The sequence below is a fragment of the Bacillus rossius genome, chromosome 2 (genome assembly GCF_032445375.1).
Source record: "Bacillus rossius redtenbacheri isolate Brsri chromosome 2, Brsri_v3, whole genome shotgun sequence".
In the NCBI taxonomy this organism is placed as follows: domain Eukaryota; kingdom Metazoa; phylum Arthropoda; class Insecta; order Phasmatodea; family Bacillidae; genus Bacillus; species Bacillus rossius.
Genome location: NC_086331.1, coordinates 38,338,385 through 38,356,838, shown reverse-complemented (window position 1 = coordinate 38,356,838; position 18,454 = coordinate 38,338,385). Strand labels below are relative to the sequence as shown.

The 18,454-nt window shown below is 33.8% G+C and overlaps 1 protein-coding gene across 2 annotated transcripts in view; it reads left to right on the top strand.

Annotated features, from left to right (window-relative positions):
- LOC134529246 (protein Hook homolog) overlaps positions 1-18,454 on the top strand; it is a 150,661-nt gene that overhangs the window by 73,414 nt on the left and 58,793 nt on the right. For both annotated transcript variants that reach the window (XM_063363149.1, XM_063363148.1), the window contains exons 8-10: positions 8,476-8,753; positions 10,968-11,132; positions 13,134-13,282. In XM_063363149.1, coding sequence (XP_063219219.1) covers positions 8,476-8,753; positions 10,968-11,132; positions 13,134-13,282 — 592 coding nt within the window. The remainder of the gene's footprint in view (positions 1-8,475; positions 8,754-10,967; positions 11,133-13,133; positions 13,283-18,454) is intronic.

The following is an 18,454-nucleotide window of genomic DNA, read 5'->3' as shown; positions in this document are numbered from 1 at the left end:
ATGTTGAGGAAATTTAATTCTTGCAAAACAAAACAAAACGACTCTTGTAGACACAACTTTTATGAGTTACGCATGATGATCCTACCGTATGCTGTATGTTAATTTTTACAATGTAATTTACGTCAAATAACGCAAGTAAATAATTTGTGACGCTGAAATTCACGATTAGGTATAAGGTTGAAACAATAAAATTCTACCTTCAACCGTACACATGTAAGAAACACAAAGGTTTATGCGACCCTCAAGTTTAACGAACACTTAAGTGTGTGCCCTATCCAACACGAAAATATAAAATATTGTTCGGCATTTTTGCCATTATGTTGACATACCTTCAAATTTACCAATACACAAAAACACGTAACAGTCATGATAATTACGTTAGGACCGTAGTAAAAATGGAAAATGATTGTACTAATGTTGCATTTTAGGATTTTTATTGTTAACAATAATAAATTGAAAGTATTTACATTATTATTATAAATGAAATGAGAACAATGGCGTGGTTGAAATATCAACACAAATAGGTTTTTTTTTCTTATTTCGTTTGGCGCATCAATATATGTGTTATTCAACACCAAAATCTTGCAAACGTGTAAATGTGTAATTAATTTCGTTTTAATAATATGTGATTATTTTCCTAACCTACTGAAAGAATTTCATCACAACCTAGTTATACACTACGCATAAGTAATATTTAATCTTTAATGTTGAGACAGAATAATATTTTTAGCAGTATTTTACTTCAATGTACGCATATTTTAATGTACGTATTACTTGAGAAGTTTATTTTAATAATGACATAGTAGGTACACTGTGGTTACTGACATTGATTGATAAAAACAGGTTCTAATGACAATTTTTTTTTATGTCTTGAATGGATTTTGAAAAGTGGTAACGACAAATTTCTGGAACCATCAGACAACAAACCTAGAAACTGTGTTATATGCGCTGATCATTTTGAAGTGAACCAATTCAAAAATGAACTTAAGAAGTCATTAAATTATTTTGCCGTTCCTCGAATGTTCACACCATGAAAATCCCCGCCACTTACTGAACAAAGCTTCAACACAGAGGAGACTGCTTCCAGTCCTTGTTCTTTGACACTCCATGAAGAACATATTTCAGAAGCTGACCCCAAATAAATCAGTCACATGATAAATATTTGTTTCAAAAGAAGACTTTCTGCTTTAAAGCAAGCATGCATTAGGGAAGAAACAAAATCAGCGTTCCCAATTTGGTTCGACACGTGCTGCAATCACAAAGAGTTTCTTTTACGGACTTTGGTGCGCTGCCGTATTTTCCATCAGGTGAAATGGAGCTCGAGACAAGAACGTGATGCAAAACGAAACAATACAAATGTGAAAGAAAATAGTCAACTGAAAAAACTTAAACACCAATAATATGTATGATGACGCTACATGAGTGAACCATTGTTTTTTAGCTAAATATATTTGTATAAGTAGTACATGTGCGTGGTGGTTTGCAATATGTTCTACGCTGACGTTGACATTTAATATCTTAATTTTACTGATAGTGGTTTACTTCAAATATGACAAATTACAGCTGCTAAATCACTCATTCTTAGTATTATTAGTTGTTACTGTAATTGTTGGACATAGTAATATGGATGACCCATTTGTTTATAACAATCAACGAAAATAATAACGTAAGATGTTTGGAGATTCACGTGTCATAAAAAATAACTCGTACGAAACTTTAGAGTTCACGTGATTCGCGGCGATTTTGTTTTTATATTTACGGTGTGTTTTTACTATAAACACCACAAAATTCCAACTAGTAGATATTTTTTTTACCATGCACTATTTATTGTGTCAATAACACCCACAAACGTTTTCATGTATCAACGAAATACCAAAAATAAATAAACACAAGTTTCCCAGAATACCAAAGACAGGCATGCTAATTTATTGTGATTGTTTACGCCGGATCAGGCGATAAAATCAAATAACAATTAAATAACACAAATTCGCCGCAGGCGAATCACGTCAGTCACTATGTCATATTCTCGGCCAGCACGAAACGGGAAGCGACAACCGGCGTCACACGCCAAAGGTTGTATAACTGTTGTCACAAACTGTCATATACACCTTACACTAAAGGAAAAAAAAAATAACTTCCTGTTTCACATCTATGCTAGCATATTTAATAGTTCTGAAATCTGCTACATGGGCTGAAAGAGTAAAAATGTACAAATGTACAATGAAAAAATGTAAACAAACAGTCAGTCAGCTTGCTGACTTCCGCTATTGTGACCGAATTGTGACGTTACATATTGTTCCCTAGCACTCTAGAATGTTATCTGGATGGTCAAAGCTTGGCGCGTGGAGCGACTGTCCCGTCGGTGTGTTTTCAAATACTTTATAATGGTATGTTATTTCCGTACAGCGTGCGGGGTAGAAACATGCAGATGTTTGTAAGGCAGACGGAAAGGAGGGGATCAGGGGAATGAACAAACCGGTTTTGTCACTGACGCTTGGGTGGGGTGTGTGGGGGGGATGACAGCGGGTGATAGTGCTGCGCTCTAACGTGCAAATAACAATCTAAGACGATACAAGGCGTTACGGCAGCGCACTGCAGCGGTGAAGTTCCCAAGCTGCTCATCATGCGCTCCTGAAAAATGTAGAGTAAATCCTATCCACTCGCGACTTCTATACAGTATATATATTCAAAGACCTGGCACAAGTTTCTCTGTGTGCTAATTTATGAAAGTATAAGTAACTGAACTTGCTGCCAATTGGTAGGAAAATTAAATACAAGGAAGGAGGGAGGAGTGAGTGACTGCCGCCTCTCCAGCAGAGGGAGAAAGACAGCATGGCGACACAGTGCTGTATTGTTTACGTTCCAATAAGCATATACACAGTACACAAAGACTTCACTTGTGCTCAGAATTTCACTGAAGAACAATATATGGTGCGACCTGAATTCTAGGGCTGCCCTTACAGTGTAATAGATTATCCAGGTTTTCTTACAGGATTTCAATTATCCAAGCATTGGTAGGTCCCAATTAACTCTGATAATTAATAGTTTACTGTTATTAATATTTCAAATGTGGTCTGCTTCAGCCACCTTCGGTTCTGTTAGGGATCATTGTGTTCCGTCTTTGTGAAATATTTGTAATTAAATTTTTAGGGCACTTCAAGCAGTCTGCTGAAAACACATACCATCAGAGACCAAAATAAAGGTTTACAATAATGTTACTGGTTTACTTAAAAGGGGCACACAGCACTGCATGACAGGGTGTCTTCCAGTGACATGGCACACTGTTTGAACACACACACACACACACGCTTACGTATTGCGGTGATACAAATGCCAAGAAAGGATGGCGAAAGTGGGGGAAGGAGTGGAGTCTTACCAGGCTCATGCAAGGCAAAGCCTCAGTCAACATCAACTTATTAATATTCCTGTGTAAATAATACAATGCTATTTAGGGACAGACAATATTAAATTCATTTTTTTGCCTTGAAAGTTAAGACTTAATTTTAAAAAAATTCTGGAAGTGATTATAAATCTAAAAGTGATTATAGCCACTTAACACAATTTAATGTTGTTGGTTTTGCTTGAACTTAATGGTAAAATGTGGTTATTATGTAAAATGTTTCTGTGTGGATTCTGCAGAGAAAATTAAATAACTTATCATCTTTTAAAAGTTTTTCTTCCCAGTTTTATTAAATTTTCATGTATTGAAACAAGGGGGGTAACTCGAAGATTCCAGTCAAATGTAACTTGAGGGTTTACGTGTTAACTTCTGCATGGTTACCATTAAACTTATCGAAGCATAAGGGAAAACATAAACTCAGAATTTAACACACACCTGGTAGAGAAAAATAGCAGCGAGAGATGAAATCAATACCAACTGGATCCTATGTTTTTTCGCCATGTACAGGAAGGTTTCGGTGCGAAATTTAACTACCTTAAACTTATAGGCTGAATTTAATAAAAAATAACGTAATGCTACATCTGATGAAAATTAACATTTATCACTTAAGCAAAAAAAATAAATACTTCAAAAATATTCAGTTATAAGTTTTCTACAGATCCAGATTTCTCAAGAATAAATTAATAATCTTTGAGAGTGACTCTTTAATTTCAAATTGCCTTAAAACTCATCAATTAAAATTAACGGTAGCAATGACATAAGACTTGAAGAATACTCAAAGACAATAAAATAGAGAGCCACTCCAAACTATATCCTAACCATTATGATAAGGTATTTAAAATTATCTTAAACATTATTTATTATTACTCCGTGGTTGTGACTAACCTTTTTATTATTACTCCTTAGTTGCAACTCTACAGTTCTCACAATTTTTCTGAAGATTGAGACATTGCCCTGTGCCATGACTCAAATACATAAACTTGGGCCTGTGCTGCCCTAGTTGACTTAACAGACTTACATATTTATGTCGTAAGGGGACCTCTTCAACCTCGAACTCGTTTACGTTTGGCCATGATGACCCCAGTGAGTCGTAACTCTACATCCCCAACTAACAGACTCGTGTCCTCCAAGGAGCATAGCCTCCCCAACCACTCACACTCGCTTAAGTACTCCTTGTCACATGTTCCAGAAGGTTTTAGTTCCATCCTACTCGAGTTTCGTAACCAGGGTTCGAGTGAGCTGAGTTGGTTCCCACTTCGTCAGTGGCACGCGAGCGTAGTCCATGCTACTTACGCCACAGCGCGACCTGAAAATGTCGGCACAACAGCCATGCCAGGTGCACAGCTGTGGTAACACCACACATAGGGATGTGGTTTGTGAGCACAACAAGCATCCATGTGTGCCACCATGCCACTGCTTCTGAGTTGCACCACTTTAACACCCACCAAGGACCATTAAATGTTTCTATTTGCATGTATATAATATTTTTATAATATTGCAGTACATGCCTTTTGCCAGAAAGTCAATTTATGGAAATGCGGAATAATGTGTTAGGTTTGATTGTAGTAGATCAAAATGTATCCGAGATGTGAGGAATGTGGAGTGTATGGCAGGTACGACTTATGTATCCAGGTCTGCTCATACCAGAGTGAAATTTATCACTTCTGTAACTCTGTCAGTTGGAGCTGCTGCAGAAAATATTGGTGCTTATCCAGCACAAGTTTTGATGGTAATTTGATTAAATAAAATTACAAAATTACTAATTTTAACAATGGTTAATGAGTGGTCTAATTACATTTTTTAGCAACTGACCTTAAGAAAAAAAAAATTTAAGGGACTTTTAATAAATTTACATTCTTTAAATATAATATTTATTTTAAATGACTTTAAAAACTATAACGTAGATATGAAATTTTTGGATACAGATGCAAGTTCACTGTAAACTGAATTACTACTATTGAAGTTTACAACATTAGCCACTGAATATATCTTAAATTGTATCATTGGATGAACTAACATTACCTTACATGCTCCAATTTTTGGTTGAATACTGAAAATAAATATTTTCATTGAATATTATATGTTTTTATTTAAATAGTCTGTCGACAGCAGTAATGAAAATTGGTCAGACATAAATTTATTAAGTGTTAAAATTTATGATTCAGAGTATTTTCTGCTTTTTTGTTTTATTATTTTTAATAGGTATGATAAGCTGCAGGAATAGAGTATGTTTTCCATATTGAGGGAAGCAGGATAACAGATTTGCAATTAAAATGGCTGTGAAGAAAACTTTTAATACATGCTTTTTGAAATAATTATAGAAATATGAGCCATTGTTTATAATTTTTTATTTCATATTTTGGGATTTCAGAGTAGCTGTTTTTTTAAAGAAAGTTAATTTACCTATGAAATATTATTATTCCATTTCTACCAATAACTCTATATTATTCTCTCACACAATATTGTGGTATTACTGGAATTGTTTTACATATAAACAATTTTAATGTTCACCCTGCAAAACAACAAAATAAGGGTCACTGCCACTAACGTATAAATTTATTTTAGCTGATATTGTGTGGTAAATATATTTTAATAAAAAAATACTCAGAGCTTTATTAAATCTGGTCACAATTTAATGTCCTCATTCATTTTAAACCTAATGGCAGACACAATTGATAAACTTATATTGGTACTAATGTGCTAGTTTAACTATTTATAGGTATAAAATGTAAACAACACTAGTATAAACATAATCATTTTCTGATAACCACTGTTAAAACGAAATCTAAACACTGTTTTACATATATTTCCCTATACCTACACAAGAAACTATCTTCAGAGTGACTTCAAAAATTGTTAGAGACATACATACATATGCAAGTGCACAACATTGCATTTGTACAATGATGAAAGGGTAATTGTAAGGGGAAAGGAAAGGTTATTTGCTTAGTTTTTGTGCCAAATCCCATTCTTGTTTCATGCTTTAAGCAAAACTATTTGAATACTGCTACTTTTTAAAGTTCAAAAGTTTTGGACCATGGTGGTTTTCAACTTATTATTCACCTAAAAATCAAATGATATGCAGTTCCTGAAAATTAAAAAAAAAAGTCTGTTTTGTGTAAATCAAATAGCAGTGGCAAATGTTTGGCTAGAAATTATTAATTTGAAACTTTTGCAAATTTTTATTTTTTTACTTAACCAGTTTACAAGTTATAGGATTTAAATAATCAGCCCACCTTAAAAGTGTAAATGAGCTGAATTGTGGTAGTTTTCAATGGAATCTTCATAAAAGTATTATACAAAGAAGCATAATTATAAAAATTAGTTAAGTTGCGTAATTTTTGAATGAAATAGCATTGAGGTATAAAATTATTTTTAAAATAGTTTGAAGTATAATAGTACAAGTATAGTCCGAGATATTACAATTTTTATTCTTCCCTCACTTAAAACATTAATTTTTGAATGATATTTGCCAGAGTATTCATCACCCAAAGGTTTAAATGGAAGCTTCAGACTACAGTTACGTGAAATCGAATGATTTATTATGATTGAGAATTGGTAAAAGGTAATAATAATAAATAAAGTATTATGCTTGACTAAGTAAACCACACATTGATGTCGACCAGGGCTACACCCTTCCTTAAGCCCGCTTTGCCTTGCCTCGCTCATGCCCCCATCTCCGCCCACCAACAACCTCTATGTCCGCACATATTTTGAAACCTTCAGCCAGCAGTGTGTGCGTGAGTTTTACTCTGTCAGTGCAAGAGGCATGTGTAGAGCCTGTGCTGTGTACAAAATTAATATTTATTTGTCTAATTTATATGATTGTTACTTTTACTTTTTATTTCACGCTTAAAGTATCCATGTCTTTCAGGTTATTACAATAAGGATGGAGCGGCACTATGCTCAAACATTTTGGAACGCACCCTCGTTTGAGCGGTTTAGTTTATGAACTCGAATACTAAACATGCAGATACATAGTAATATTAATAAATTTATATAATTGTAATTTAATTGAAAGGGTTTTCTATGTCTTTACCATGGACACGTAGTCAGTCATGACCTAATGGTCATTTGGAAGCTTTCTGCGGCCATGACACCTTGACCCCAGCCCAGTTTCTCTTAACCACCGCCCAGAGCAGGAAGCAACCATTGCACCTCGTGGACATCAACTTTGGTAACATAGATCTGTGAACATTGGCCGTTCATTTTACTACTTTTAAACTTTCTCTTCTAGGCCTTCTCCGGTTGGCAAACTGTTAAGCTTAATTATTTAAATCCAGCAATGAACATTTGAAATATAACGACTTATAATTTTCCATATCAGGTCGTGTGATGTCCTGTTCTGCACCTAAGCTGTTTGCGTGCCGTTGGTGTTTTAACTGTTTTAAATTTCTTGTAATGTATCGCCTAATATCGCATAAGCAGTGTATTAATAAAAACATTTGTACCAGACACTTGTGAGAATTTTGTCAAAGCTACAACATGTGTACCATCGAGAGACTAAGGCGTCTGGATTGCCTTAAGAACCCACGTAGTTACCAACTATCATTTGTATGTAGCATACTCAACGCTGAGAGTGGGTGAGTTTCCATGGCCAGATACTGGGGGAGGAATCGAGCCCCCACAAAGGTCAAATTACCACCTTGTAGTACAGAGTTTCAGCTGGGTCCACGTGCCCATCCATGTGGTGGTGCTCAAGTTTTAACGACGGAACAGCTGCAGTCGTTAAAAATGCACATCATCCTTGACATCAACATGTTAAAGTAAACATGCTAATTGACCAGGTTTCCAAGTTTGCATTAGTGCACCCTTAATTATATTTACATAACTATAGTTATATATTAAAATGTTGTGTGACTCATGGGCTATTTTACTTTTATTGTTTTCAACTCCGATGTGAAATATGACGTTACTTTTAAATCAGAGGATTGCAGTTCACAACCCAAATACAACCAGTCAGTTTGGGTGGTGCACAATTGTTAATTGAAAATTTTTTTAGTCGTATTTCTGCATCTGCACATAATTTTATAATAATATGTCTCAAATGTATTATTCTGTGTTTTTTTTTATAGCTAGGGATGATTTTCGCTTGAAAGTTGAACTACAGGAGAAAGAAATTTTGGAACTTCAAGCGAAATTGGAGGAGCTTCAAAAAACTGCTGACGAAGCACGACACTTGAAGGATGAAATCGACATTCTGAGGGAAACAGCAGAAAAAGCTGTTAACTATGAAGCAACCATTTCATCATACAAGAAAAAGTTAGAAGAGTATAGTGACTTGAAAAGGCAAATAAAAATTCTTGAAGAAAAGAATACTGATTATGTTCAACAAATTATGGAACTGGAAGAGGTAAGTTTTAGAATTGACTTCACTTTTGTCTTTACAGTGTTTATGATAAAAACAAAGCTTCCTAACCTTTTTTTGGTTAGCTAATGAAAAGGAAATTGGGTAGCATGTAGCAACAGCATAACCAAGTATAGTTCAAGGACTTGTGCTTGGTTTGTAAGTAAATGGTACAACTTTCATAAAGAATATTTTTATTTCTGTAATAGTAAAGAAATGCTCAAGTCCAATTTTTGATTGGTGAAATGTTACCTTTTGAATGCAGATATTACCCTTTCACTAAAACAAAAATTAAGGCATTATTTTTTCATTCTTTGTAATTAATTTTTTTTAAACTTTTTTTGTTTAATGAACTTTTTTTTTAATGAAGCCAGTGAATTTTAGAGCCGCCAACTGTTCCACGATTTTTGAGTTTTCATGTATCTTCATCTATTATTTGCAATAAAAAATGTTATTCAGCTCCAACTTCAAAGACCTATACCAGCACTTTCGACCATAAGTCGCATAGATGTTTTCAACTTATTTTGTTTTGATGAACCTGCAGCCAAATTCAGACTCATCATGTGTATGTACATTGCCCTCGAAAAATTCTAAATTTTAGAGATATGCTTTGCTTTTTTAGTTTTAGTTCCAAGTTTTTTATTTATAACTTTTTAGACTGCTAAGTTGAAAAATTTTGTCTGAAAACAATTAGGTATATTATTTTTTGACATCAAATGGAAAAAAAAAAATTATTCCTGCCCAAAATAAATCCAGGCTATGCCCCTTACGAATAATGCCTAAGAAAATATCCACAGATAATTATTTTTCTAGTGCATTCTCTCTGGTCAGCCCTTATGGACTCTTTCAGTAGGTATGTAGAAAATATAATAAAAAGGTTGGAAATTATTTTGTAATATCATTGATATGTGCATGTTTATTTCTATGTAAATGTTTATTTTTAAAATAGAAATAAATGTTTTCTTTAAAATGCTGTTTTTCTGAGAAACATGTGTGTTGCAAGTTTTCCTTCTATGAAGATAAAATAAAATAAAGAATATATAATCATTCAAGATGCTGGATTAGGTCACAATTTGAATTAATTATTGGGCTTTATAGAGATTTTTATTTTCACAGAAAATTCATACAAGTTTAGTATTCAGTAGAAGTTATTTATATTGTTAATGTCAAATCAAATCTACCTTTACTAATAGTGTTTTGGATTATGTACCACTATCTGCAAGATTCACACCTTTCTGTAATTTAGCTATGTTTCTTTTGAAGCTCTGCACAGTTTTTATTCTCTGTTTCTCCCTGTTTATGGTTTAGTGCCACTTTTAACTTCTGTGTAATAATAACAGTTTTTTTATTTAGTTTCTCTAATGTCAAAATTCATAACACATCTCCACAAACAGATATATTGGAATGCATAGTAAGTTAAAGTGCGTTAAATAAAAAAATTTACAGTTTTAGCAAATCGGGTAGTACCTCAAGTCATTACTGTGTAAGCAAGCCTTAATCTTAAAAATTGCAAGTCTTAAATTCAAAGCTTTTCATTTTCGATAAGTAGTCACATGTCTTAGCAGTGAACAACATGAGCTGAAACTGAGATATTTATATTAGTCTGCAACAATTGAAAACATTGACAAGTGATTGATTCGCAGTTGGAAATTCTGTTTACACCAACAAGAAAAAATGGTGCCAAATTTATGCATTGCAGATGATACATCATACATCAATCCCACAGTTGTAAATTCTGTTTACAACACCTGGAAAAAGTGGTGCCAAATTTATGCATTGCAGATGATACATCATACAGCAATCCCACATCACGCGGTTTGGAATTTTAAACAATTTTCGAAAAGTCTTAAAAAAATCCTTAGTGTGAATAAATTTAATACATAAGAAAAAATGGAGAAACAAGCACAGATCAATGAGAGTTTACTGCATTCCCTTACAATGTTTATTTGGTATTATAGATTATGATTTCAGTAGGAAGAAAGTTGTAATGATCAAACTTCTGCATGATGATATGAAGTTGTATTTTCTTGATTGAAATGAGAACATCACCACCCTATTTTTTGTTAGCTACCAGGCTCCTTACAGGAAATCATAAATTTGTAAGTGAAATAATAGTGAATTTTAAACCATTTTTGGTTAAATATTTGTAAATGATAGCCATACCCTGGTATGTAATTTACATGTGCATCTATCATAAGTTTACTTACTTGTGTTTCATAGGAGGTGAAGAAAAGTGTTACATGGAAACCCCACCTAGAAATGTACAAGTTGCAAAATTTGGAACTGCACCAAAAGCTGAGTGATGAAACAAAACGAGCAGATAAATTTGAATTTGAATGTAAAAAGTTAACTGAGCGGTTGAGTTCTGTACAAAGGGAAAATGAGGTAAGTGGCTTAGTCTTTGCAATAGAATGTTTGCACACAAACGGTTACTTGGGGTGAGTGTCAAATAAAATAAACTTTTAATTTTTGTTCATGTATTACTGGGTTTACTTATAAGAAGTACTTGATTTGAGACAATGGGCTTAATTTATTTTTTTGTGCTGCAAAAACATTTAAAGTTCTCAATGTGGATGCTGTTTGTTATGTGGCAAACAGAAATTTGATACCACAATTTTTTTTGCAGTTGCATGAATTAATTAATGCACTGATGTAAAGGCAGTTACCTAGCAATTATAAATGTGGAACCATTGGAAATATATAAGCAGTTAGAAAAATTTTTTTTTACTGTTTAAGTTTTAGTACCTGTGAAATATTGATTGTATAGTTGGAGAGTGTACTTAAGGCATGACTGGACTCAAGAGCCCTAAGCGACAGGCAAGTATGTCTTCTTAGGTTATCCAAAATAAAATGAGAATATATGTATGATAATATATAAGAGAATGCAATGAGGGGGAAACCAAAGTATCCCTTGAAAATACTCTAATCACTGACAACTGAACCGAGATCACTGATTGGATCACTGATTGGGCCACCTCTTAAGTCACACAAGGTGAAATATGGCATTCAAAGGCTTTATTTTTTGGGTATTATGTACATAATTTATATTTATTTGCCTGTATAAAACTGAGCTTTTTGCAGTCATCTTTGCAGTGATTGGGTGTGAACTTTAAATTGTAAAGTTTAGGGTTAAAATGTGACATAAATCCCCCTCCACCCATAACTTCCATCCTCTTTTCTGAGACCCTGATCAGTCTGCTGGCATAAATTGAGGTTTTTAATAAGCCAAATAAAATTAAGGTATTAATAAAAATGCATATTGGTTAGTGACTAATTTTACTATTTTTCAATAATTTGCATTTTAATACTGTTTCATTCTAAATTTAGTTCTCCAAAAATTGAAAGGCATTTTTTTTCAAGTCATTTATTGCTAATGAAAATTTTATTTAAAAAAAAAAAGATTTTACACTTGTTTTAATAAATCATGACAAAATAAAGCAAAATATAGTATAAATTAATAAAATACTTAATGTAAAAACTAATTCGATAGCAATGTTTGTTCCTCTACATTTGTTCTAAACATTGAAAATTCTACAGGTAGAGCAACTGTAGATGGCGGGCTATCAAGTAGGTAGTGATTGAGTTCTAACTTTAAGTATTAACATACTTTTTTTGTCAATATTTTCATTATTCAACTAATACATTTTTAGTAATATTTTGTCTGCAAATTTTTACTGTATTGTTTTCAAATGCATAATGTAACATTGTTTACATTTAATGATTACTACTGCTTAGGTAAATATTTTCATTCTTTTTGATGTGAAACTTCTTTGCTGAGGGGACAACAATTTTTGAGCATTACAAAAATTCAGATCGCATGAGGGGAATAGTTGGGTACGTGGTGGGTGAACCGGTAAAGTAGGAAAGTGCGTCAGCGGCGACGCTACTCCAACGCATGCGCTAGCGGTTGAATGGGAAGACGGCAAAGGCGTGGGTGATAGGTACATAGCGTAGCATGCTATATGCTAGTTGTAACGGCCAGAAGGGAGACAACAGAGAAGAGGTAGAAATGACGCATCAGTGATGCTACTGAATTCTAATAACACTGCTTGTGTATGTCTACTCCTCAGTTTTCTTAATGGTCGATGTTTGACGCTGCCATATTTATTTTATTTTATATAAAGAATCTACAAGTTATTTATTTTTGTAGAAAAGAGTTATTGATTTGTGCAATTGAGTTTATAATTATCATTCATTTTTATGTGGATATTTTTATCAAAACTTAAAATAATTTATCCTTATCAATACCTAAAAAGCAAGAAGCTTCACTTCTGCCTTGCATGGACTCCACACACACAATTTTGTTTTTGAATGGTCACCATAACCATGCAAATAATATGGTGATACTGCAATTAACAAAACTTATGATCTTGAAAATGTTTCTAGCGTTTAATAGTCGAAAGGGATATGTTACGAGAATCAAATGAAGAACTCAAGTGTTCTCAACTACAGATGCGAGGAAGCTCTGTCACCAACCCACCAAACACACTGCTAGCTGAAACTGTTCCAGAAAATGTTATATCACCAGACATAAAGTAAGTTGGTAACATTATTTTAATATCTCATTGTAAACAAATTAATATTTAATCTATTTAGTGATGTTAATTTCACTCAGGTATTTCTCATTTCCTCTTTCAGATAATTGTGGATTTTTTATTTTGTTGAGATCACTTTAGTAAGAGTTGAATTATAGTTTTTAAGTCTTTTTTAATAACAAGCATAAAAATCTATTTTTATCAGTTTCAGGGGCAAGAATAAATTTAGCATGTTGCTAGCTTTTAAAATATTATTCTTAAAAAAATTTATGTCCTCTAAAATTATAGCAAGGAAATTTTGTAACAATTATGAACAAAGTTTTCAAGTAATTAATTTTGAGCAAGTTGGTGCATTGTTGATACTCTACTCACATTGTGTCCAATCTGGGTTTGCATGCGGATCCAGTCATTCTGATTTCAGTTTATAAACACATAAACTATATATTTTTAGTTCGTAACAAAGTGTGCTAATACTCAGACATTTAAAGTAAAATTTTCAACATGTATCTCTAACAATCTTAATCTCAGATTTCTTTGTTTACAGAATGTTGGTATGCTACAAATAATTACAACAGAAATATGTCTAATTTTCAGTCTTTAATAATTTACATCCCGTTGATTCATTGTTACTAAGCTTACGGTATATTTGAAAGTAAAGTTTTCAAATGTAGACCACAAATACCCTAGTCAATAACCACTATGTGGCTAATGAGCAGAGACATGCCGGTGGCTGAAATTAAAGCCTGTCCTTTGCTACATAAACATGACAACTCAGTGATTGTAGCTATCAAGGACTCTTGAATGTACTAATACTGACACCAAAGAGGTGAAAACAGAATGATAAATATTGAATACTCGTGGGTTTAACTTAAAAGCTTTGAGCCCTATCTAAAGTACTGGAAAAGTTGATAGACCAAACAAGCCATTTTTACCAACACAAAGTAAGAACATTTAAAATTATTAGCATCAATGTTTGCTTTCATACTGTTTGAAACTTATTTTACTGACCCAAATTTTGGAGTTCTCGATTTTTTTAATTTGGAAACCTGCTTCACAAAAAAAACCTTGAGAAACATCTATAGTATAACGAACGCTGGGCTGCAGGTAAACACTCAAAAATGAATAATTAAATTATGGCCTTGGAAGCATGAGCCCAGAAAACAAAAAAAATAACAATAATCACAGAGGTGCCCAGACGTCGTACCAAAGAGTTTTATTTATAACCTCCTAGCAACTCTAGTAGGCTATGTGGATCGGGGATGAATAATAATGAAATAACAAGACTGGTGGTTTGATGTATATAAGTGCCCTTTTACTAAAATAATTTACTTTTTTTGTATCTTTCAAGTACACTGGTATTAAAACATATTGATTACAAAATGGAGGGAGCCCCGGGGCAACAAAATACATATAAAAGTAACACAATAATACATCTCGAACTTAATACTGGTTTTAAGTGAGCTCGCAGGCTCAAAAGAAAGAAACAATTACATTGTGTTTTTAATTTTCTTTTCAAATGAAATTTAATTATATCCTATGTCCTGGCACCGGAGGTTTCGGTCGATTAAAGTCCAGAAGGAATCATTTTGTGTAATCTTGGAGATAAACTTGGAGATAAACTTGGAGCTAACTTGCAGCTAATTTTGGAGATAACTTGCAGCTAATTTTGGAGATAAACTTCGAAGCTGAACTTGGAGCTCATTTTGGAGCTCATTTTGGAGTTAACTTGGAGCTAAACCTCGAGGCTGATTTTGGAGATAAACTTCAAGGCTGATTTTGGACCCCGCCCAAAACAGCGGGGTGAAGTCATGTAGGCTGACTGCAGGAGCAGAGAAGGCAGCTCGCGGCACGGAAGGTCGCGATAGTCATGTTGAGAGATAATGAAATAATTTAGATTACCAAAAAACTATTGCGGGCAGCTAAATTTAAAAATAAGAAAATTGAGGCCTCTATGCCTTGACGTTGGCGACTACATGACGTAGTGTCGAGTCTTGGACGAACAACGGAGATTGACTCTCGCGAATCGCGACGCGTGGTCCGCACAGACCAGATGCTGCCCGCCGAATCCCCAAAAAATGGCGTCGGGGCGCCTAATTAAAGGAAGCAACTGCCCCCAGCCAAATAAGGGGGGGTGGTGATTGCCCGAAGGTGTCCGGGAACGCCCGAAGGGGCGAAGCAGACTGCAAAATGTTTGCCGCGCTCTCACGGGAGTCGCCGGCGAACTAAGATCGCAATCGCACTACAACTGCTGCCAAGGTCGATTGTGACAAGCTGTCTCTTATGGGAGGGATGAGTAGTGCACTCTGGCGGCCAAGACGAGAACCTGCCTGGAGGGTCACAGAAACGTCCGCTAGAGTGCAGTGGGCGCGCTCGCGACCAGTGCTCAGAGCAAGGTTAGGGATTTTTCCCGCCGCTAGACTTCGCTGAGGGCTCTGACAAGGGCGAAAGTCCTTGAAGAGACAATGTCCCCGCCTGGGTTCACTGGGGGTCGATGCTCCGGGTTGGAGTTCCCGTGAAGCCACAGGTGGTTTATGAGGGGAGGGGGGTTTAAATTTGCTAAATCGCCTAAGGAAGGCGTCATGTGGACCGTCCCGAGGCTTCGCCGCTGGCTGTAACCTAGTCCAGTACGTGCTGGCAAAGCCCTTACGTATGCTTGTCTCCGAGAAATGAAAGTTGCTAGCAGTGGGCTTGGGGTATCGTTCGCTAGCACGAAAGTCATTCTGTTTCATGGAGAAAACGTGACGCGAACCGCGGCCGAGATGCTGCGATCGCAAATCGTCAGCAAACAGTATCTAATTAAAGCCTGCGAACAAGCGCAGGTGCACTGGGTTGCACAAGATTACGTCGGAGTGTACAGTAATGGAAACAAAATTAAATTAAATAAAAAATGCAAATTTATTATTTGGTTTCCTTCTTTAAAAAGTACAAATTAAATTTAAAATCGTAAATTTGTGCCTGAAAGTGGCACTGAAACGGTACAATAAGTATCACTGGCTTCTAACTTGGTTTTACGTAACTCTGGGACGACCAACATTGTTTTTCTTAATTGTGACTCCAAACAGCATTTTGATTAACAGTGGTGCTCCTCAAACTCAAATTTACTGGCAAAAGTACAAAAAATTATGTTTTACCTAATTGAACTGTTCCCAGTATTAGGGAAAGTCATTATTAGGAGAAATGCTAACACACTTTTTTGTAGGCATGTATGATTTGGAATTTGGTTATTTTATAAGCAGCTCACTGTAAAAAATAATATTTTTCTAAAACATTAATAATTTTAGTCAAATTATTAATTATCAGATATAATGAATCTACATTTGAAGAGCTGATACCATTTGTATTTTAAGTATGCACTAATAGGTAAAGCTAAAGATTACCTGAAACATTTTGAGAATGTACAATATATTTGTGCTTGATATGCCAAGATCTTAGCAGCACTAGGCAAAAGTTAAGTGGGCTGCTTTGTTAGATCACTTAGTTGTTTAGAACTGATAGGCCTACATTTTTTTAAATTTTCCATTAATTTTATCTTTTATTAAATTATATTTCAGGAAAGTAATATTTTCTTGCAATTAAAATATACATGAAAAAAACACAATCATTAAATTGAATTTAACCATTATTGCCATGATTTACATATTTTCCTCTCTTATTCATACCATACGTGGTGTCTATACCTTTTCAATAACAAGAGCAGTAGCACTAAATACCTACAAATAATTTAAGTAATTGTTTCTTAACATGAGTATCACAATGACAAATCAACAGTTATATTTGCTGTTATTTCAGTTCCTAGCACGTAGACAACACAAATAGCATGCACGTGCTATGAATGGAAAGGATGCAGTAATTATTAATGCATAAAGGCAAGATTTTATGATGAATAACAATAAAACTGAAAGTACATAAAACTGCTAGTTAGTACAAATATCATTAATTCAATTTTGGATGTGAATTAAAGAAAAATTCTTTAGAATATAAAATTTAATTTGTAACCAATGCAAATAAAATTTTAAAAGATTAGCTTTTTTGTTTAAAAAATAATAAGTTATTCAAATTTTGCTAATTACATGAAACAGGTGTTCCCATCTTTCATTCATAAATTGCCCAGGTTGTAATTAATAACATCTGGGTAAACTTAATAGAAAATAAAAGAAGTAATAAAGTAAGTGATATGTAATAAAATTACAATAGATATGAACACAATTTGGTTTTTAACTTTAAAAAAATTTTGTTTATTCTTCATTACAATGTTTAGTTGTCTGATAAACTCCATTGTGCCAGACAGAAAATTTAAAACCTAGAAGTGAAGTTCAGTCGTTCTTGTTTGTACTAATGGTTTATGTTCATATAGGGTATGTTCAATACAGCTCTGTGGGTGTTAATTTAATTTCACATAATTGTGTGTGCATTTGTGTAACACATCAACTAAATATAGCATTTTTGAAAAATAAAAATTTCGAAAAATTTTAATTTCATAATAAAAGTTCAATGAAAAAGTATAATCTTGCAGTAATGATGCAACACCACCAATATGGAAAAATTCCTTTATAATTAAACCAAGGTGTTCTTTCTTTTGAATAGAGAATTTCTAGTGTCAAACTTGGTGATTATTGTTATAATTTTTGGTACAGTGATCTACTGGTGCATACTTAAAATTCTATGACAGCTAAAGGATGCCACCTACTGTATTTACTGCTTCACATAAAAAAGAACGAGAAACACTGGCATGTCTTCCTGTAGCCAGTCCTGTGCAGTGATTGAATTCTCTATCTCATTATTCTAGAATTTTGTATCAGAAATTGTGTAAATAATGCTGCAGTAGGTACTTAATTATTACATTCTTTAAATGTCTTAGTTCCACATCTAAAATAACATTTTATAATTTTTAATTTTACCAGATAGACTAGAACAAATTACTTAAAAATTTTATTGGCTTCTAAAATATTACTTTGGTGCACATGCTGATATTTTTTTAAAACATTTTTTTTTTAATTGCATATTATTGCTAAGTTCCTTGTTAAGTTAATTTTTTTTTGCAGGGAAATCAAACCACTACCTCTTTAAAAAGATTTATTCTTAATAGTTATTTATTAAAAATTATGCTTAGAAAAAATTATTGTGCACCTAATTGTCGTAACTTTAATTCCATACATTACACTATAGCCCTTT